A 22,153-nucleotide genomic window follows, 5' to 3' on the forward strand; every position below is an offset into this window, starting at 1 on the left:
GAGTGAGTCACCTGATAATCCTGGTATAGGCAAGGCAAGCTGTTGGAGTTGGAAACGTTACTGTCTGTAAAAGGAGTTGTTGCGAAGGAATGCCCCTGGCCCGGATAAGCGGAGACCCCGTGCATGCCCTGCAGTGCCGGGTGCAGCTGCTGCTGCTGGTGGTACATGTGCCCCGCGGCCGGCATCACGCCACCCATCTGAGGAGTGTTAGCGATGCTGCAGCTCAGCGACGCCGCCTCGCCTGTTAGCAACAGCACAGAAGCGTCACCAGTCACATCTCCAAATATGACTATACACAGAGGAAATAAAATATGATGGAAACAGGATGTTTAAAAAGTACAACCACAAGATGCAATACAATTTTATACTTTTAGCATAAGGCTAGTGTGATCTGATTACTAATCTTGTAACTTTAATTGTCAAAATTTATGTCATGCTAGTAAAGCCGTTAAAAACTAAAAAAAAAATAGCCACATGTAAACAATTGCAGATATTTCATTACATAATTACTTGAAGGCTCTTAAAATGTGTGAAATACTTGCTCAATATCCCTTGAGATCCACTGTCCTTCAGGTGAGCTCCAACCCTGATCAAACACACCTGATGAAGATAATCACCGTCTCTAGGATCACGAGGAAACTACAGGTGAGTTTGATCAGGCTGGACTCTGCAGGACGTCAAGGGCTAGAGCTGGAACAAGTAGCTTAAGTTTATAAAAAACAGCATGTTTATATTAAGCGTGTGTGTAGTTTGCTGAGCTGCAGATCAGTGTGTAAAATCCTCCGCTGGATGATAAACGCTGTGTGGTGGCACAATGAATGCTAACGCATGATGTGCGTTCAGTGTGTAATCGAGCTTAAACCTCACACTGAATTCACGCACATCCACTAAAAATGAAACGCATGTGCGCCAGCAGTCGTGTCGTGTTGCATAATGAATGCTGTGTGTCACAGAATGACGGCCTCTGCTGCGGACAGTGTGTGTGATCTACTGTTGCCAGCGGCTGCTGGGGAGGTTGCCATGGAGACAGCAGTGAGATGACTGGTAGTGCTTTCCAAGGTATGATTCACACACACACACACACACACACACACACAGAGGACTGAACAGGTCAGGGAAGATGTGTGTGCACAGGGTATAACAGGTTTTTAACCATGTGAGTGCAAGTGCTCTAGCCAAGAATATGGAAACAGGCCTGAAGCAGAACATGCTAGCACTGCATCTGTGCAGCGTTAGCAAAAAAAAAAATAAAATATTTATATGCATGCTTTGAGGACACAACCTCTTTTTTTACCTCCTTTTCTTACAGTCTAACAAATTATTGATTTCGGATTTTAAGTTTAATTATGACAATTGTTATTATAATTATAATGACACATTATAGTGAGGCAATCATGGAGCCAATCTTCTCTCCAATGTAATTAACTTGGATAGACTGACTTAATGACCGAGGTTTGAACACTGTTTTCAAGTGACTCTCATAACGATCTAAAGATGCACACATCAGCAGAACCTGCTTACAGGAACAGGGGACGATACGACTCGTCACTTCAGATCAGATCAGAAGGAATCTGGGATGGAGCAGAAAATCCCGCTTACTGTTTAAGCAAAATTAAAGAAATCATGGAAAAGGCCAGTTTTGCCCAGGGGGTTAAGCCATTTTTACCCCGATTAAGTGCGTTATAAGAACCGACTTGTTGGCTTTAAGAATTTAGCTGCTAATTTACGCTTAGCGGATGGTTTTTCAATATCAACTTACGTTATACAGCAGCGAATATAGTTTAAAAGGTGTCTGTGTGTGACTATATTCACTATATAACAGCTCCAGTAACTTACATATTCATTATTACATCATAACATATATCGATATGTAGAGTGGTAATTATTACAAAACTGTTTTTTTTCCAGATCTACTTGCCCTGCAAAAACCAGTTACTGTTTTAAAGCCAGGTAAAAAACTTCATCCAAATCATTAAAATATTATTTTTCTTCTGGCCTTGTAATTAGAAACTGCCACCAATAAGCTAAATAAAACCTAAAATCATGTAAGCTGGGAAATCCCCATACAAGTAATTTTATTTTCTATATAATGATATTTATGTTTGAAATAAGGGTTTCATGATGCCAACATTGTAGATGGTAGTGAAATTTCACAATTCTCAATACCAGTTTGGTTTAACAATCATCAACACATATTCTCCTCACCTCGGTCGGTCAGGGGCTGTGAGCAGCCGGCATCAGTGCCACTGGGCAGCATGCAGCTGACGTTCGGCTGGACGCGCTGCTGAAAGTGACCGCTGGCATGTCCCAGCACATTGTTTCTGACAGGAACCTGTCCGCTTTGGTTCACGGGTCCACAGTTTCCCATCGCTGTGGCCTGCATCTGGTTCATCATGCCTGGATACTGGCCCTGGGCTGCGTGCGCCACTGACTCCGCGCCGGGGCAGAGCATGACCTCCGTCTGACCGTGCAGCCGCTGCTGGACCTGTGTGCTCGGAGGCACCGTGCCGGAGACGCCTGGGTTTCTGCCCCGGGTCATGTGGGAGCTGTGGTTGCTCAGAGACTGGAGTAGCTGGGCCATTGACGTGTTGGAGGGCAGTCGGGAGGTTTTTCTCATATGCTCAGCGGAAGGACAGGGTGTCCTCATGCTGGCCATGTTGAAGAAGCTGTTCTCGTGGTTGGCAGCGTTTGGAGGATGCTTGCGCTTGCGGAGAGGGTCGCGCTGCTGCGCCATGAGCTTGTCTCGAAGCGCCGCGCGTCCGCTCTGGCCCTCGCCGCTGGGGATGATCATGGAAGGGTTGGGTGGCAACATGGTATTTAGAGTATTGTGGCCTTCGACAGCCCTGCTAGCATCAGACGCCGCGGCACTCGCCACACCTCCCACACAAACGCCGCCGCCTCCCCCGAGCTTGTTTTGATTTGCTAGCTGTGCTTTGGCGGCCGCAGAGAGGAGGCTGCTGGCAGGGAAAGAGGCAGCGTTGTGTTGGTTAAGGATCTGGTTCAGTGGCATTCCCAAAAGGCCCGGGTGCTCTTTCTGCGGGGTGGCGCTGCCCGTGGCGGGCGGATACATAGGGTTGTGCTGACCACTCATCCCAGCCAGCAGCTGGGAGGGCATTTCTTTGTACTGGTGAAGACTGTCCGGCTTGCCAGATGGGCTGGAAGGCAAAGCAGGTCGGGGCGAGCTCATGGAGGACCTGGGCGAGCGCGGCGGGACCTTCATACTGCCGCAGGGGGGAACGGCGAAGCTGCCCTGCTCCGAGGAGGTGGAGGAGGAGCGGGAGCGCTGCGGAGACACCTCCATGCGGCCCAAGGCAGGCCCAGACATGTGCACGGGAGAGGTGACGGGCGACGGGGAGATGGAGGCGGTGTGCTGAGTCCTCTGCATGTGACCCACCGGCCCCGGCTTCACTGTGGGCAGAGGCAGATTGCTCGGCAGCGGGACGATGGCGGGGGGGATGTTTACATTCATCATTGGTACCTGAGAGTGGGCATTGGGGTGGAAAGTGGAGGAGTTGGGTTTACTGGGGATCGGATCCAGGATGCCAAGAGGGTCCTTCTCGGAGCACAGCTGTTTGTTCTGCAGGGCGCAGGGAGGCGGCAGAGGAGGGCCGGGAGCAGACGGGGCCTTGTGATGAAACACAGTCCTGCTCGAGTCCATGCTGGGCGGGTAGTTGCACAGGGGCTTTTTCATGATCGGGCTCTTGTTGGGGACTGGGGGGGACAGAGGCATGTTAATCCTTCCAGCCATGACACAGGACGACTGGGAGGCGGGAGAGCCGTGCATCATGACCCCAGGAGAAGACCGAGGGATGCGGCTGCTGCTGTGCATGGCCCCGGGACTGCCGGTCCCCTGGAAGCCACAGGGGTTGTTGCGCACATACCCATCAGGACTGCCGAGAGCGTCTGTTCGTGGGGACAGAGACCTGTCCCCGAAGGCTTGTGAGGGAGGGCTCAGCATGGCCCCGTGCCCGCTGCGGTCACCGCTGGCCAGCCTCTGCCGGGAATACACCTGCTGCGTGCCGCACAGATCTGGAGAGAAGTGCCGCTGCCCCGCCGCCATCATCGCCTTGAACGGGTTCTTACATTCTGGCTGGCCCTCGTGGGTTTTATTCCTTATTGCTCGAGGCTGTGCAGCAGGGGTCACGGAGGTCACACCTACGAAGAGAGAGCCGCTGTCAGTTATTTCAGGTGCAGAAAGGGATGCAATTGCTCAGGGTTTCCTTGCAAGGGCATATGAGCCACCAGGGGTTTTTGATCGTCATTGGTTATGTAGGGCCCTATGAAATACGTTTAATTTATTTTTTTCCAAATTCAATTTTTTCCCTGCCAAAGACGAGTTATGTCTTTTTGTATTATACACTGGGGGGCGCTATTACACATCTTCTGAACGAGTACAAAACCTCCCGAACAAAAACACATGAGAACAGGACAGAGAAACAAGAGAAACAGAAACAAGAGAAACAGAAACAAGAGAAACAGATGCATATTAAAATCAGCAACAGACAGCATATAAATGAGTAAAATGCTGATCCAGCAAATGGTATATGTCTGTGGAAGCTTTGGAGGTGTTGATGGAAGTGATTTACTGGATTTATGCTTTGATAATCTTACTGAATATTATCCAGATGTATTTTTTGATAAAAATTTGATTTTCTCACCTTTTTGCTCAAAACTATACATTTTTATGAAATCTACCTATATTTAAGTGTTGATATAAAAAAAAGAATGATTTAAGCTAGAATGAAACAGATTTTTTTGTTTAAAAGTAGAGGCCCTGATCTTTCTTTTGGTGTATTGCATATTCAAATATTCATACAGCAAAACACACTGGAGGCCATCAAATATTAGTGAAAATCATCAAAATTGCTGGTGGTGGCTGGCAGCTTTTTTCAGAAATGCTGGCGGGGAAAGAGTTAATCAATAAGCATATCCAATTAATTAAAATCATGAAACTTATACATTTTCACATCAATTTATTAAAAAGTTTAACAAAAATTACATGGTTAGGGCCCTATGATTTTTTTTTTTGGCACTGTGTTTTATTGTTATCAAATTCTATAAAAAAAAAAAAAAAAAAAGTCTAAATATTTGAATGCATATGTAGTTTATTCAAACTTGTTCTTAAAATAGCTTTATGAAATGATTTTTTCCCCCTCAGAAATTCTGTGTTGTGTATTTGAAATTAAGGCATATAACATTAATTTTATTTATCTTTAAACTACTGAAAATTAAGCAAACTTTATTTTTTGGCAAACAAAGGGGATTTACAATTAAAATTAAAACATGGAAGAAATGTTGTGTTATTATACCCTAAAAAAAGGAATGTTTGTTTCATTCTAGTAGTAGTCCATTTCCGATCTACTGAACAATAGCTTCATGTGTGTGTAGTAAATGAAACTGCACATCTGTGCCAGGGTTCATATTTAAATCAACTTTTGTGGCTTAATATTTACAGATACTAGTTCATATGGTGGTTAGGGTTAGGGTTAGGGTTTGAATTAAGTGTAATGACCTAATTTTGATTATTCATTCAAAATTTTACCAATTCCGTGACATTCCACAATTATTCAGTAAATTCCATTTTTATAACTGGATTCCGCGATTCCGTCCATAACAGAAATCATAGGGTCCTAGTTATGTTATTTGCCATAAAAAGTGATATTGTGACATTCATTATATTTCTCAAAAGGTTAGCATTAGTTAATTTACAACAAAGAAACCCCTGCTGCAATGCACAGGAAAATTCTTCAAATACTGAGAAAAAAAATATGCACAAGTTTAAAAAGGGGGAAATATCAAAGATTAATCACTTCTCCATAAATGTTCATATTAATTTCACAAAAAAGCTCCTCTGTTGTCATACTTGTGCCTCCGCCGGGGCTGGTGAGCGTCAGGGACGGAGGCGGCAGCTCCATGCTCTTATGCAGCGTCGCCACTGCGATCAGCTTCCTCTTGTGGATGCAGAGCTTGGTCACATCCTCATCGGCCTTCACATCCTCCGCAGTCCTCTGCTTCACCACCGCACCAGGATCAAAATTAAAAACCTGAGAAAACAGACATTTCAGACCAAGACCTGAGTGTCAGCATGAAGTCGCATTTAGTTTTGTTTATTTGATGTGACATTTAGGCAGGGGCGGACAATGTGATTTGGGGGCCCTAAGCAAATTTCAGGTATGGGGCCCCAACACAATAACTAATACGTGTTCTTTTAACGAAGAGCACTCCCTCTGTAATCACAAAAAGCTGTCATTCACTTCAGTTCATCGTGATCTCACGACGCTGTCTGCACTGCACAGTCAATCTCTTACATACATCGTATCTACACGTTATTATAATGACAGGATTCGCAAGCTTGCAGAACTCAGCACAAATACACACTGAAGCATTTGCCAAATATGTTTAGCCGATATCAGATGGGGCCCCTGATTCCCCGGGGCCCTAAGCAGCTGCTTGCCTCGCTTATTGGTTAAGTCTGCGCCTGTGTGAGTAAATCTCAATGACACCACACTGATTACAGGATGTTAACCTCACATCCAAACAGCCCTTTTCCCTATACAGTATGCATAAATGAGTAATATGTTGGAATAAGAATAAATTAAAAAACAGAAAAAATAAAACCAACAAAACATACTACTCCCACCAAAAAAATTAAACAACATGAATTTATCTCCTTTCAGGATTGATTTTAATGTCATTACATAACACTGACGAGAGCCCTGAAACTTAGACCTAAAATACTAATTTACACTGTGCAATTCGTGACATACTTTGATTGGAACTGAATCATTCATGCTGTGTTCATTTAGAAATTTTCTGAGACACAAAACAGCAGTTTTTTGCTAACCCACTTAAACACCAGGTAAACATATGTGTGTCATATATCCATCAAATCCAGTTCAGTGTGCGAAACATGCAAATATCTTTAAAGACTTTTAATACTTTATCCAAAATACACGTTTCTTGTGTGTGCAAACTGCAGACACATATTCCGGTTTAGTTTCTGAATTCATGCACTTCAAGGACCTTGTGCGATCAGTCAAGTCAGTAAAATGCATTGCAGAATAAAAAACGCAGTATAAAACACAGCAAATGCATACAGAGGAAATCAATCCCAAAAAAGTATCGCAGACGCATATAAAAACACTTTCAGCGTGAACTGCCCCATGATTTCATGATACAGCACTAGCTGAAGTTTCTCCATTACCTTTCAAAAAAAAAAACAAAGACTTTTGCTTTATTTTGATGGCATTCTTTATGTTTTCTGTGTTTCTTAAGTATCAGGTTTTTTTTAATGACTAAAGTCCTAATGATTCATTAAGAGAACGTCTGAATGAATTGAACTGAATTACTCAATTACTACAATTCAGGCAATTTTACAAAAAAAGGAAAAAGAAAAAAAAGGATTCAAAAGAGTGATTCATTGCCTTCACTAGTTCTGATTTTAATCAGGTGACAAAATGCATACTGAAAACTTCTCAGGTACAATGTTATTGTTTAGTTCAGTCGGAGCACGTGTGATACGTGACGGTTATAATCCAACAGCTGCAGGCTCCTCTGAACGAACACATGAAATACTTATATAATAAAATACAGCACAGTGATTTATCCTCCACATGAGCACTATCATCAATGACGATGTACAATGGGGCTTTTGGAAAGATGTCCAGATTGTATACATTGTGTCTAGGCCTGTCACGATAACAACTTTTTGTTGTGCGATATATTTCCCCAGAAATAATTGTGATAAGCAATATTATTGTCATTTTAAAGACCATTTTATGCCACTGAATTTATAATCATAATATAAAAGCATAATAATGCAAGAAGGCCTAAACACTTCCAAATGATAACAAACTTTTAATTCTTAAGAATATTTAGAACAAGTATCAAAATATTAGATACCTTAAAAAACCTGAATAAATAGTAAACAAATATTTCCTAACAAAAAGTGCCAAGTAATAAGTCGAAAAAATAAACATCTTGTATGGTGATTTTTCCATCTACAGATTTTCCCTGATCTTCTTTTCTCTGTAAAGGGTGCACACTATTGCTGCAAAACACAATCACTACTCAGCAGTCAGCAGTCAGATGTCCGTATTCACAAAGGCACAGATCCCTAAACAAGGCCATATCTGCAGACGAAACTTTGTTTGTAGAAGCATGTTTTAAATTTGAACGAGCACCTCATGACTACACCACGCTGTGTTCGAGAAGCTGCAAAAGACACAGACGCAAGTGGAATGTGCAAAACATAGTGACATTCATTTTTAAGTAAATGTAATGGGTGATATATTGCGTCACCAAAAATGATTGAGGTCATGTACATATATTGTGCGATAAGTCGATATATTGATTATTGTGATAGGCCTAATTCGAGTACTGACCTTGTGGAGGATGAGAGGACACTCCAGACCACATTTACAGGTTCCATCGGTCAGCAGGTACGACTTCACCTGCTCAAGGCAGGACAGCACTGATCCACTCGGACTACAAACACACACATACACCAAATAATCACAATCTATAATCACAGCAATCTATAAACATAATGTTAGACCCTTTCTACAAATAAAAGCCGTGTGCTGGTGATTCTCAGGATCAGAACCAACACACTGAAGATCTGATGTTGATCTGGGATGCATTTATTCTCCCTACTTTTTGCAGCGACACACATGCAGAACTCTCCTCAGATTAAGCCATCGATATGAAAACAGGACCAGGACATCACAACGCGTCTCAGCGTTTTTGTGTCAGCTGCAGTTTCACTGAACCTCATAAATGATGCGGCAAACAGCTAAACAATGCCACTGTCGCATCGAAGAGAATATATTTTAAATACAAACAATGCAAAATAGTGATTCACAGCTGTTAAGAAAAATACATGGACAGTTCATTTTGGCAGGTATTAATCTGGACCCTGGCGATGCATGTTCAGACAGAGTAGGTCCATACCTGATATACAGGACCCCCGAGGCCTCCACCCTGCGCTGCCAGCCGATGGGCACCTGGGCGAGCTGACCTCGGCCCTCAACACCCTCCCTCTCTTTTCCTCCATTCATCTTTCTGGATCAGTGCAAAACTGCTGGTGAGAGATCACACGCTCTTCTCTGTCCCGACACAATGTCTCATTCTGACGCTCAGAAGAGGGAAGACAGAGCACAACTATCCTGAAAGCGGGGTGGATCTGCGGGCCGGACCCGCAGCGAGACGCTCACAGCGCAGCCCAGAGAAAGGGCCTCATTACTTTGCCACTCGATGCAGACAGGAACTCCGCTGCTAGTGTCTGAGCAATCAAAGCCATGAGAAAAGAGTCTGAAAGCGCTTCTGATCTGGACATAAAAGCACCTCAAATGACTAAACACTTGGAAAGAGTTGCAGCTCCCAGCAGGCAGTGGGACCCGCGGGTCCAGGTCCGGGCCAGGCGTGGCGTCTCTACAGCAGACAGCGCATGTCACGATCTTCAGACATACCGCTCATCATGGACCGTTTAGCTGCAGCTCTCGCAAATTCATGGTTCCTAAAGAGAGAAAGAGCAGATTATAATCTGACCACTTCTGGAAATATGTGAGACCTCAACATTCAGAGAGTCCAGATCAGAGCTTTCTTCCCGAAACGCCTCAGTCATCAGTCTCCGGATTCTTTACAGTCGCTCTGACGCAAACATGTGTCATTCACAGCAAACCTTTATTATACAAAAACTACAATGCATTGCTGTTCAACACATGAGGCAATAAATACCGTAAGGAACTGTACAGTGGAAGATTTCACCCAAATGCTGCTTTAAGTCAAACACTGATCACACCCTCGAGACTTCAGAATGAAACTGCCAGGAACAAAGTGTCCTTTGGTCAAATGTTTAAATTAAAAATTAAATAAACATTCAATTCTGACATCTAATTAAAAAACAGCAAATCAAACTAGCATACAGAATTACTTTAGCATACATGCTAATAATCAATCAGTCATCAAATCATTTGCAGAGAGAATAGAGACACATCTCTCACACTCAGGAGAACGATCTGCGTCCAGTAAAGACACGAGGGGCTCTGAAGAACTCCACACACACACACACACACACACTCCATTTTTATCAAAATCAGAAATATTTGTCCTTTCCTGCAGAGATGCAAATCACCTGATCATTCTGATTTCTGATTAAATTAAAGTTAGACACTATAATAAACTTCAGTCACTGTTATTTACTTCATTAAGTATTTTATCATATTGTTTTGATGTACTTTATACAGTGAATGACTCAATCAACCAAAGAATCATCATCAAATGCTCTTCAATCAATCACTGTACAGTGACCTGCATATATACATATATAGATATATCTCCATATCTCCACTAAACCACATACGGGTGAGCCCTGATTGCTCAGCACTGCTCCATCTATGAAAGATGAAATTAGAACATGCAGATGCCGCTCAGCAGACCTTTATAATGTGAACGTGTCAGCACGGGTTCATAACACACTCCAGATTTCAGCACGATTTCAAGAAAGGTCAAACTGAAGTCATTGATGAATTTCAGCTCATCTTGTAAACTTTTCTATTCTGAAGCACAAACATCAAGAACTGAGATGTTGGGCATTCTGGGCTGGCTTAATTAGCGTATGAGATCTGAATTCACTCCAGAGCATCAGCACTGCAGTGTGAACAGGTGTGAGTCCAGATCACACAATCCTCACAGCTGGACTGACAGAGACGAGGACGGACTATAAGAAGACCAGCAAAGACTGAGATCACTGTGTCACAGTGCTGCTGACTCACTACAGGACGGAGCGAGCTGCGCGTACACACACACACACACACACACACACACAATCACACTCACACACACACAAACAATCACACAATCACACACACACACACAAACCACTGCAACTATTCACAAGCGAAACGACAGCAGAATGTACAACATCATACATGACAGAACACAGTACACTGAGTGTGTGTGTTTGTGTGTGTGAGTGAGAGAGAGAGAGAGAGAGAGAGAGAGAGAGAGAGAGAGAGAGAGAGAGAGAGAGAGACACTCCAGGTGCAGCCCACCTGTCATTAACATGACAGGGTGAATATGTCCCTTCATCAGATCATTCCCATCGTGCCTGTCACATTTACTGACTGGATGTACCGATGGACAGATTCACTCCTGAAGATGATTGATCAAACAATAAGTGTCAGATAAATGTGCTGCTCACACTCGTGTGTATGGTGACAAACATCAGCTCTATCACGTTCAAAATCACTAATTACTGCATTTCATAACGCGAACACAAACCCCGAGCAGATAAACGAGCCTCGGCTCTGATCAGCGCTCGGTTCGGGATGAGCTCTGGGCTCATTATGGCTGCGGGTGAATCCCAGCGCGCGTACACACACACACACACACACACACACACACACACACACACACACACACACACACACACACACACACACACAGCTAACTGCTAACCTAAACGACACACGCGCAACTAACATACACAGAAGCTCACGCGCCGCACGCACGTACCTGCTCTCGCGCGGGCCGGAAACTCTCCTGCAGCGGATTTACACTCAAATGTGTCTCCGCGGCCGAAGCGCAGCAGCAGCGGCTCAATCTACCTCATAACACCCGCCACACGCCGCATTTCTATCGGCTGAAAGCTCCCGGAAGGGTAATAACGGAGGACGCGTCCGCTCGGGTTTGTTTCGCAGCGACTCTGGGCGTTTAAAAATCAAAACAAAACGGCCAAAAGCATCAACACATCCGCTGCTCTTCTGCGCTCGGGATGGAAAGATGGAGCTCCGCTGTGCGCATGCGCCCCTGACAGCGACCACAATGCACCGGGGCATGACGGATGAGGGCCGTGCAGCCTACAGAGGGTTCAGAAATGTTTCATCAGAACGCGATTCATACGTGCAAATATTCAGCAGAAAACACCTAACGTTGCACATTAAGGCAGAAATGGGGTTTATTTGAAAACATCGCTGAATATAAAGAACTGTACAGCTGTGTCAATGTCCTTTTCACTTGTATTCCAGACATGATCAAATATGTACAGAAACGGTAAAATGCAAATAAATGAATAGCTAGTAAAAGTGCTCTAGTGACGGCAGGAATAAGAACACGGTGATCAAAATGAGCTTCTATAGACATTTGATTGTAACAGTTTTAGTTATTACATTAATACACCTTTATTACACTAATAGAAAATCTTTTGTAAGCAGTTTTCAGAAACTTGCTGAAACGGAATGACGAAAATGACTTGTGCTTGCTTTCTATTTATTTATTTCTTGAAACAGAAAAACATCAGGGGGAGAACCTTAATATAGCAGTAGAAAGTTCGAAATAAAAATACTCTAGTTAGAGTGGTTCATGATAAAGTCCTCCCTTTCTGCAATGCTAAGTGTGTTTATTCGTTTGTACGTTCGGTCTTTCTTTGTTGAAATCCTCGTTCAGATGTGCGGAGGAAGAACCATAGACAGTAAAAGAAATGGACACAGCGACCCCATTGGAACTCAATTGAGACAAGTGAAGCCCGTTTTTAGCGATTTTTAGAACTTCCGTTTCTGACGCGCAGACTCAAACTAAGCTTGATGACGTCAGCAACCTGTCTGACAGATGTAAACCTTCTAGTAGCTGTGCGTGCAAACTGCCATCGTTAATCTTGCAGAGACGTCGAGTTTGAGCGGGGAGTTCTTTGGCGTGAGTGAGCAGGAGTAAGTATTCTGATTAATTATTTTGTATAGTATTTTAAAATGTAACGCCAGTACGCCATATCTCTTGACGTCTCCCCGATTGCCTGCGAGCTTCTCCTCCTGTCTGTACGGTAATTTCTCTACTGTGCGACAGAGAGTCGAGTGGTTATGACGCAATCGTTAGCCTATTTTTACAAAAAACTGTTTCTACGGGGCCATAATGTAACATAGAAGGTAATGGAGCCCTTTATACATTGTCGTGTATCTTTAGAAATAAATAATGGACAAATGGAGTCTTTAAACGCCTCAGATGTAAAGTTATTCGCTGTCAAAGTGACTCAAAAATGAATGGGAGTCAATGGGATGCTAACGCAAGTGAAGTTCTGCTACAAGATGGCGGCACGCGGCCGACTTCAACTTCCGGTCGACTTCCTTGCCCCCTGGGAAGAACGCTCGGACCCTTCTGTTCAGTGGGCGGGGCGATCGGGAGGATCTGCGCATGCGCGTCTGAAGTCTGTCAAACAGCTGTTCACAACAGAACAGCGGTCATATAAAAACATAAAAACGATCTATTTTTCATTTGAACTGTTCGCGGATCGTTATCGTGAGTATCAGCCGCTCAAGAACCCACTGAGCAAAAGTACGTCCAATCGACGTCTTTTCAACGTCTTTGTCGGACGTTGAAATGACGTCCCCTGAAGCGCCAGAATGAAAGTTTTTATGACGTCTTTTTTCGACGTCTTTTGGACGTCTTTGTCGGACGTTGAAATGACGTCCCCTGAAGCGCCAGAATGAAAGTTTTTATGACGTCTTTTTTCGACGTCTTTTGGACGTCCAATATCGACGTCTACAGGACGTCTATAGAAGGTTAAAATCTGCATTCAGATGTGGTCATTTCTGGACGTATTTTCAACGTCTTATAAAGTCTCATTTAGGCGTCATTTATACTGTTTCTGAACAAAATAAAAACTCTTAGGCTGCATTCAATTAAATATCATGTTTATTTCAATGCAATTTCTTTTTGTACTTGTAAATAAACTTAAAGAAACAGTGTGTTCACACAAAAACCATGAAATAAAAGAAATTTCACTCATTATACAGTGAATAACAATTAACAACAAACAATTTAGTTTAGTTGGGTCCACACATTATGTTCACCTATTGGAGTTTAACTTTTTAAGCTTTTTCATTTTTATTTAAACTGCAATTAGCATAAAATTCTTAAAGATGGTATTCTTTATTCATGCAATAGTCAAGTGTTCATGTGCCCCAAATATTATCTGCATGCACAATAATAATAATAAAAAAAGGGTTTTCAATCTGGGTTTCAGGACCAAAACAAAGGGGGTCAACAAAATAATTTATACCATATTTTCCAGACTACTGGTCTTTTTTTTTAATCTTCTGAGATGTGCTGAATTATTCTAAGCAAAACGTAAACACATAAAAGCGGGCACTTACAGGTTTCTATAAGTATAGTTCTCATGTCTGTGTGACAAGCCTGTCTGTACACAGTGGTATTGTCTGTACCACTGTGTTTTCTACATTTCAGAATGAGGTTCACAGAAACTGAGATAGCAAGTACATTTTAATTAACAAAAGATATACTGCTTGTAAATAATGGCACTAGAATTTTTTTTATTTTATACATAGGCCTAAACATTTTTATTTTTATTCTGTTTTGAATAGTATTCAATTTAAATGATTTGAAGTGAGGGAAAATAAAATCTTTACAGTGTTCATAGTTTTTAAGTTTCTTAACGTTTGTTTTATTTATCAGTATTTAAATTATTTATGAAATTAATAGTAAAATGTGTCTTATACACGGATGCAACTTATGTGTTTTTTCCTGACCTGGTGCAACTTAGCCCTATATTGTGCTGTATTATTAAACAAATGTATTATTAAAAAATGGGAACTATTTAAAAATAAATAATAATAATAAAATAAAACAATCATATTATGTTCATTATACTCCCACCCACAATAATTTTAAGCCTTAAAATCTGTTGTAATTCTGAGGGTGTCTTTGAAAAATCTTCTCTGCAAGGGATCCCTGGCGCCAAAATGTTGTAAATGTCCAGTGCTAGTGGTCAGGCATCCATATACAGCAAAGTCTGTTGTGGTAGGAGGAACTGTCCTGGTCGGCACAACATCTATCTGTCTTCATGAACTGCCCTGAAACACAAATTAAATATAAATGATTATTATAAATATAAATATAGCTTCACAATGCTCATTTGACCTCTGTGGTGAACATATGATCAGAAAATACTGCCAGACTGATTTTTAGTCTTTAGGGAATCATTTCAAAGGGTAATTTTAATATTTTTTTTTTTAAAGTGCCTAATTTCACAGACTCGCGTGAGCATCCAGGATACACGACAAAGGCTGTTTTAATACAAGAACACTTCACACCAGATAAAGTTTTGAAAATCTTACATTATCGTTAATGTAGTGACAGAATGTATTTGTATTTGCAGTACAAAAACTAACCACTAGGTGTCAGTAGTGTTACACTCACCAGTAGAGTGTGAAGATTACGAATCAGAAGTTAAACTCTTGTTGCTGTTCCCGTCCTGAAAAGTAGAAAAAATATAAGTTCTAAAATCGTTTCTTTATTTGATCAAGAAAAATTACAGTTACCTGTTTTAGTGACTAATTTTAATAACTTGGTTAAAAAGGATCATCAAAATTTTACCTCAGACTGTAACTTGGACCACCTCAAATTAACCAACAGGGATAACGTTATGTACAATTACAAAAAGAGGAATTTGAAAATATATAATCTTTATAATCCAAATAAATAATTTGAAATATTAAACTGAAGTAAAATTTAACACTAGATTGATAAAACGATGAATAAAAAGCACATTTATTCTTACCTTTGGCTCAGCGCAGTTGTCAGATGACCGTTACTGTTTGAATTTCCAAGTAACCGTTAACGTTAATTACGTTAGCTCCGTCCCGTTGTGAAGGTCGTTCGTTGGTCCGGTATCTCTGTAGGTTTATAAAGTGTCCTCAACGTAGAAATAAATAAATTAAAGGATGGAGGCAGTTATATCTTCAGTCTTTTGTAATAAACAGAATTATTCTTCCGTCTTCGTGGTTGTTTGCGCCATCACGTTACGTTTACTTTTTTTTTTTTTTTTTTTTTTTTTGCCATCACGTTTACGTCACTCACGTAACATCACGTTAACACCCCTCGTGGCCATAGACAGTAAAAGAAATGGACACAGCGACCCCATTGGAACTCAATTGAGACAAGTGAAGCCCGTTTTTAGCGATTTTTAGAACTTCCGTTTCTGACGCGCAGACTCAAACTAAGCTTGATGACGTCAGCAACCTGTCTGACAGATGTAAAACCTTCTAGTAGCTGTGCGTGCAAACTGCCATCGTTAATCTTGCAGAGACGGCGAGCTTGAGCGGGGAGTTCTTTGGCGTGAGTGAGCAGGAGTAAGTATTCTGATTAATTATTTGTATAGTATTTTAAAATGTAACGCCAGTACGCCATATCTCTTGACGTCTCCCCGATTGCCTGCGAGCGTCTCCTCCTGTCTGTACGGTAATTTCTCTACTGTGCGACAGAGAGTCGAGTGGTTATGACGCAATCGTTAGCCTATTACACACAAAAAACTGTTTCTACGGGGCCATAATGTAACATAGAAGGTAATGGAGCCCTTTATACATTGTCGTGTATCTTTAGAAATAAATAATGGACAAATGGAGTCTTTAAACGCCTCAGATATAAAGTTATTCGCTGTCAAAGTGACGCAAAAATGAATGGGAGTCAATGGGATGCTAACGCAAGTGAAGTTCTGCTACAAGATGGCGGCACGCGGCCGACTTCAACTTCCGGTCGACTTCCTTGCCCCCTGTGGCCAGCGCACGTTTAAATACACTATTTCATTTAATTTAAATCTATGTGTTAAATATTTATTATTTAATTATTTAATAGGATATAATATTATTTCAGTCTAATTATCTATTTAAATATATTCAACTTTAATATATTTTAATGTATTTAACTTTATTTAATTATCTATATTTAATTTATAGATCTAATACAGATATAAACTGCTGTTTCTGTCAATGCTCCAGTGAAAAATACCACTCAAATAAATAAATCCATGTAAGATTTTATATGGTCACATTATGGTACTTTAATTAGGCCTATGTTTTTAAAAATTTATATATTACATTATTTTGACACCTAAATGTTTCAGAAGAGTAGGCTACATGTGCTATTTAAATCAGAAATCAAATATTTTTTTTTATATAAAAAAAAGTTATGTCGATTTCCTGAACCTGTTCTGCACGTTGAACAGACGTCCAAGAAAATCCTTAGCCAGACGGTCAAATTTTGAACCTCCTATCAACGTCCAAGGGACGTCGTAGATCGACGTCCAGATATGAACCGGATTTGCACGTCGAGAAGACGTCCAGATACGGTCCAGACCGACCGACGCAAAACATACACTAAAAGAACAACTTACATACTTCTCAAAATTGAAGAAAAGTGCCTGAAAGGACGCAGCTGAGATGCGCGACGCGCTGCTGACGCCCGTCAGACGCTTCCTGTGGGCGACCAATGTAACGCTGTACGGCTGTCTGTTCGCGGGCGGAGATTTAGTTCACCAGTGCTTCTCGCGTAAAGAACGAGTGGACTGGACTCACACGAGAAATGTGGCCGTGGTCGCATTCAGTTTTCATGGCAACTTCAATTTCTTTTGGATGCGCTTTCTGGAGCGACGCTTCCCCGGTAACGCGCTGCGTCCGGTGCTGCGGAAGCTGCTGCTGGACCAGACGCTCGCCGCGCCGCTCGCCATCAGCGCCTTCTACACAGGTGAGCTCAGGTGAGTGTCGGTGTGACTGATGAGAAGAGATGAGAAGCGCTCAGGTGTGTCGTGTGTCGCTGCGCAGGTGTGAGCTTCATGGAGGGCAGAGAGGAGATTCTGCAGGACTGGAGGGAGAAGTTCCTCAACACGTACAAGGTGAGTCTGAGCTGATGCTTTCACACTGAGCGAAGGCTAGATCCAGATCTCAGCATCAAAACTGTCTCTCACTCCGGCCGTACTGGAAAATCTCAGATTTATGAGGCAGCAGGACAGCCTCAGTTTTGCTGACGGTCACATCCATCAGATTTCAGTCTTGTGTTTGTTTCTTTGTGCAGACGGGACTGACGTACTGGCCGTTCATGCAGGTAAATCACAGTCACACCTCTTTCACACTCATTGCAGCAGCAGCACATGACACGCTTGCAGATGTGATCCTAACCCTAACCAACCGTTTGTTTTCTCTGACACACAGCTCCTGAACTTTGCTCTGGTTCCTCCACTGATCCGCACTGCGTTCACCGGCTGCTGTGGCTTCATCTGGGCCACATTCCTCTGTTTTTCCCATCAAAGTGGAGACGGGACCCTTACAGCGGCTCTGGACTGGATGCATGGCGTTGAGCACAAACAACAGGAACGGATCTCAGGAAAGGACAGGGCAGAATGATGATCAGGGGGAAGTAAGATCTTCACATCTGTATTCTACTCCTGCAGTCTGTTTCTGTTTTTTTTCCCCAGTTTTCACAATGTCCCTGTTTGCAAAACATGCTGAGATTATTTTGCCAACCAGTACTTACTTCATACACAACCAACATCCATCTTTTTTTTTTAGTTAGCCTTTTTTAAAACACTGAAGCTTTTTTGTTGTTGTTTTTTTTTAAGAAATGAACTATATTTAATTCTTCCTGTTATGTTGGTATTGTTTGTCTCCGTTTTTTGTGTCATGTTTGTTTCTGTGTCGTTCACACAGTTCCTAGGATATAAATGTAGTTATTGTGCACATAAATGTATGTATTTATTTGTGCATGTATGGTGTGTTTGACAGGGGTTTATTCTCTCTGGAAGTATGGCAGGTTTAGCCTTCACAATTAAAAATGAAGGATCACTAAGAGTTTTCTTAAAGGGGTCATATGATGTTGCTAAAAAGAGCATTATTTTGTGTATTTGGTGTAATGAAATGTGTTTATGTGGTTTAAGGTTTAAAAAACACATTATTTTACACATACTGTACATTGTTGTTTCTCCTCTATGCCCTGCCTTCTGAAATGCGTCGATTTTTACAAAGCTCATCGTTCTGAAAAGCGAGGTGTGCTGTGATTGGCCAGCTATCCAGTGCGTTGTGATTGGCCAAATACCTCAACCGTGTGAGGGAAATGTTACACCCCCACCATACTGTGATGCCCTGTCCGGCCGGAGCAACGAGACATAAACATTAAAACCCATTATAAACATGATATAAACATGATTTCTAGTCGTGTCCTCTTTTGGAAGGCAAAAACTAAGTAGTTTCACTTTCTCAACGAAACAGCGTCACACACTGTGGCCTAGAGTGAGCGGAGGCCTAGAGTGAGCGGGGGCCTAGAGTGAGCGGGGGCCTAGAGTGAGCGGGGGCCTAGAGTGAGCGGGGGCCTAGAGTGAGCGGAAGCGGAGGCCTAGAGTGAGCGGAGACCTAGAGTGAGCGGAGGCCTAGAGTGAGCGGAGGCCTAGAGTGAGCGGGGGCCTAGAGTGAGCGGGGGCCTAGAGTGAGCGGAAGCGGAGGCCTAGAGTGAGCGGAGACCTAGAGTGAGCGGAGGCCTAGAGTGAGCGGAGACCTAGAGTGAGCGGGGGGGGGCCTAGAGTGAGCGGGGGCCTAGAGTGAGCGGAGGCCTAGAGTGAGCGGAGGCCTAGAGTGAGCGGGGGCCTAGAGTGAGCGGAGACCTAGAGTGAGCCGCGGCCTAGAGTGAGCGGAGGCCTAGAGTGAGCGGAGACCTAGAGTGAGCCGCGGCCTAGAGTGAGCGGGGGCCTAGAGTGAGCGGGGGCCTAGAGTGAGCGGAGACACCTAGAGTGAGCGGAGGCCTAGAGTGAGCGGGGCCCTAGAGTGAGCGGAGACCTAGAGTGAGCGGAGGCCTAGAGTGAGCGGAGACCTAGAGTGAGCGGGGGCCTAGAGTGAGCGGGGGCCTAGAGTGAGCGGAGACCTAGAGTGAGCGGGGGGGCCTAGAGTGAGCGGGGGCCTAGAGTGAGCGGAGACCTAGAGTGAGCGGAGGCCTAGAGTGAGCGGGGGCCTAGAGTGAGCGGAGGCCTAGAGTGAGCGGAAGCGGAGGCCTAGAGTGAGCGGGGGGCCTAGAGTGAGCGGGGGCCTAGAGTGAGCGGGGGCCTAGAGTGAGCGGAGACCTAGAGTGAGCGGAGACCTAGAGTGAGCCGCGGCCTAGAGTGAGCGGGGGCCTAGAGTGAGCGGAGGCCTAGAGTGAGCGGGGGCCTAGAGTGAGCGGGGGCCTAGAGTGAGCGGAGACCTAGAGTGAGCGGCGGCCTAGAGTGAGCGGGGGCCTAGAGTGAGCGGGGGCCTAGAGTGAGCGGAGACCTAGAGTGAGCGGGGGCCTAGAGTGAGCGGGGGCCTAGAGTGAGCGGAGGCCTAGAGTGAGCGGGGGCCTAGAGTGAGCGGGGGCCTAGAGTGAGCGGAGACCTAGAGTGAGCCGCGGCCTAGAGTGAGCGGGGGCCTAGAGTGAGCGGGGGCCTAGAGTGAGCGGAGACCTAGAGTGAGCGGAGGCCTAGAGTGAGCGGGGCCCTAGAGTGAGCGGAGACCTAGAGTGAGCGGAGGCCTAGAGTGAGCGGAGACCTAGAGTGAGCGGGGGCCTAGAGTGAGCGGGGGCCTAGAGTGAGCGGAGACCTAGAGTGAGCGGAGACCTAGAGTGAGCGGGGGCCTAGAGTGAGCGGAGACCTAGAGTGAGCGGAGGCCTAGAGTGAGCGGGGGCCTAGAGTGAGCGGAGGCCTAGAGTGAGCGGAAGCGGAGGCCTAGAGTGAGCGGGGGCCTAGAGTGAGCGGGGGCCTAGAGTGAGCGGGGGCCTAGAGTGAGCGGAGGCCTAGAGTGAGCGGAGACCTAGAGTGAGCGGGGGCATAGAGTGAGCGGGGGCCTAGAGTGAGCGGAGGCCTAGAGTGAGCGGGGGCCTAGAGTGAGCGGAAGCGGAGGCCTAGAGTGAGCGGAGACCTAGAGTGAGCGGAGACCTAGAGTGAGCGGAGACCTAGAGTGAGCGGGGGCCTAGAGTGAGCGGAGGCCTAGAGTGAGCGGAGGCCTAGAGTGAGCGGAGGCCTAGAGTGAGCGGGGGCCTAGAGTGAGCGGAGACCTAGAGTGAGCCGCGGCCTAGAGTGAGCGGGGGCCTAGAGTGAGCGGGGGCCTAGAGTGAGCGGAGACCTAGAGTGAGCGGAGGCCTAGAGTGAGCGGGGCCCTAGAGTGAGCGGAGACCTAGAGTGAGCGGAGGCCTAGAGTGAGCGGAGACCTAGAGTGAGCGGGGGCCTAGAGTGAGCGGGGGCCTAGAGTGAGCGGAGACCTAGAGTGAGCGGGGGCCTAGAGTGAGCGGGGGGGCCTAGAGTGAGCGGAGACCTAGAGTGAGCGGAGGCCTAGAGTGAGCGGGGGCCTAGAGTGAGCGGGGGGCCTAGAGTGAGCGGAGACCTAGAGTGAGCGGGGGGCCTAGAGTGAGCGGAGGCCTAGAGTGAGCGGAGGCCTAGAGTGAGCGGGGGCCTAGAGTGAGCGGAGACCTAGAGTGAGCGGGGGCCTAGAGTGAGCGGAGACCTAGAGTGAGCGGAGGCCTAGAGTGAGCGGGGGCCTAGAGTGAGCGGGGGCCTAGAGTGAGCGGAGACCTAGAGTGAGCGGGGGCCTAGAGTGAGACGGAGGAAGCCAATCCGGCGAAATACAGTGCAAAGTTGATGTATTTCCTCAGCAACCAGCACGGATCAGCTCCAGGCATAACGAAACGAATATCATCCTCTTTTGGAAGGACAAACAAAGTAGTTTCACTTTGAAACACACAGCGTCTATACGACATGGCGGTGGCGGCAACAACAATACTACAACGAGAATAAAAGGTACGCCTTCTTTCTTTGCCTGAACCTCTGGGGAGCGTTATGCAAATCTTCCCACATACTGACGTAGAGATGTGGGGGCATGTTAGAACGAGCCGTTTTAGGGGGGCGTGGTTGACACTTTTATAAAGACTATCTCTTTGGATTTGAGACTTTAGTCTTTGCAATTTTACAGATCTTCTTTATGCACCAAGAGCTTGTAACACTCCAAAGGGAAAGGAAAAATTGAAATCGCACCATATGACCCCTTTAACTTGAGGGTTTTGTTGCCACCGGCTGCTGAAATCTGGTCACATGCCACATTTCTGTAGCTGTTTGACTTTGTATTTGATGTTTTGTTTTTGCCTGCAAGGTACCTTATTAATATGATCTCTAATTTTATAGAATCCTGTTTTGCGTTTGTTTTAATGCTAGTATTTCCTATATATTTGTGCATAAAGCAGCTAATTCTTGGTTAAAAAAAAAAAAAAACATTTTTCTACTTTTAGTAATCTATTTGCATCCATCTTAAGGCCTTTTTCTTTTTTTTCTTTTTTTGCACACTACAGCAATTCTAGTGGAATGAAATTATTTAAAATG

General features: G+C 44.4%; 2 protein-coding genes and 1 long non-coding RNA gene across 5 annotated transcripts in view; 1 reads left to right on the top strand and 2 right to left on the bottom strand.

Moving 5' to 3' along the window:
• LOC109065911 (methyl-CpG-binding domain protein 5-like) overlaps positions 1 to 11,808 on the bottom strand; it is a 28,185-nt gene extending 16,377 nt beyond the window's left edge. The window contains exons 1-6 of one of the 3 annotated variants that reach the window (XR_006160205.1): positions 11,518 to 11,807; positions 8,953 to 9,517; positions 8,385 to 8,487; positions 5,864 to 6,044; positions 2,206 to 4,155; positions 12 to 289 (exon numbers count right to left, since the gene is read on the bottom strand). Coding sequence is in view for 2 of the 3 variants with exons in the window: in XM_042757633.1 (XP_042613567.1) it covers positions 12 to 289; positions 2,206 to 4,155; positions 5,864 to 6,044; positions 8,385 to 8,487; positions 8,953 to 9,059 (2,619 nt within the window). In the remaining variant the exon portion in view is untranslated. Of the gene's footprint in view, positions 1 to 11; positions 290 to 2,205; positions 4,156 to 5,863; positions 6,045 to 8,384; positions 8,488 to 8,952; positions 9,518 to 11,517 lie in introns of all 3 variants that reach the window. The other 2 variants (XM_042757633.1, XM_042757634.1) reach the window with 2 other exon arrangements.
• Positions 11,809 to 13,152: 1,344 nt separating this feature from the next.
• Positions 13,153 to 18,314, top strand: LOC109065977 (mpv17-like protein). The gene is made up of 5 exons (XM_042757636.1): positions 13,153 to 13,310; positions 17,204 to 17,532; positions 17,610 to 17,680; positions 17,860 to 17,889; positions 17,997 to 18,314. The coding sequence occupies exons 2-5, from the start codon at positions 17,229 to 17,231 to the stop codon at positions 18,186 to 18,188; spliced, it is 597 nt and encodes a 198-aa protein (XP_042613570.1). The 5' UTR covers positions 13,153 to 13,310; positions 17,204 to 17,228; the 3' UTR covers positions 18,189 to 18,314.
• Positions 13,669 to 15,988, bottom strand: LOC109065410. Its single transcript, XR_006160206.1, has 2 exons — positions 15,211 to 15,988; positions 13,669 to 14,864 (listed from the first exon to the last, which is right to left on the bottom strand). It is a non-coding gene; the product is annotated as an uncharacterized LOC109065410 (long non-coding RNA).
• Positions 18,315 to 22,153: the final 3,839 nt, after the last annotated feature.

This window comes from Cyprinus carpio, chromosome A6 (assembly GCF_018340385.1).
Source record: "Cyprinus carpio isolate SPL01 chromosome A6, ASM1834038v1, whole genome shotgun sequence".
Classification (NCBI taxonomy): Eukaryota; Metazoa; Chordata; class Actinopteri; order Cypriniformes; family Cyprinidae; genus Cyprinus; species Cyprinus carpio.

Excerpts from the sequence above, each read along its gene's own strand:
- LOC109065977 (XM_042757636.1), top strand. The coding sequence starts at position 17,229 with ATGCGCGACGCGCTGCTGACGCCCGTCAGACGCTTCCTGTGGGCGACC. Across the intron at positions 17,681-17,859 it reads AGTTCCTCAACACGTACAAG|ACGGGACTGACGTACTGGCC; the intron begins GTGAGTCTGAGC and ends TTCTTTGTGCAG. Across the intron at positions 17,890-17,996 it reads CGTACTGGCCGTTCATGCAG|CTCCTGAACTTTGCTCTGGT; the intron begins GTAAATCACAGT and ends TCTGACACACAG.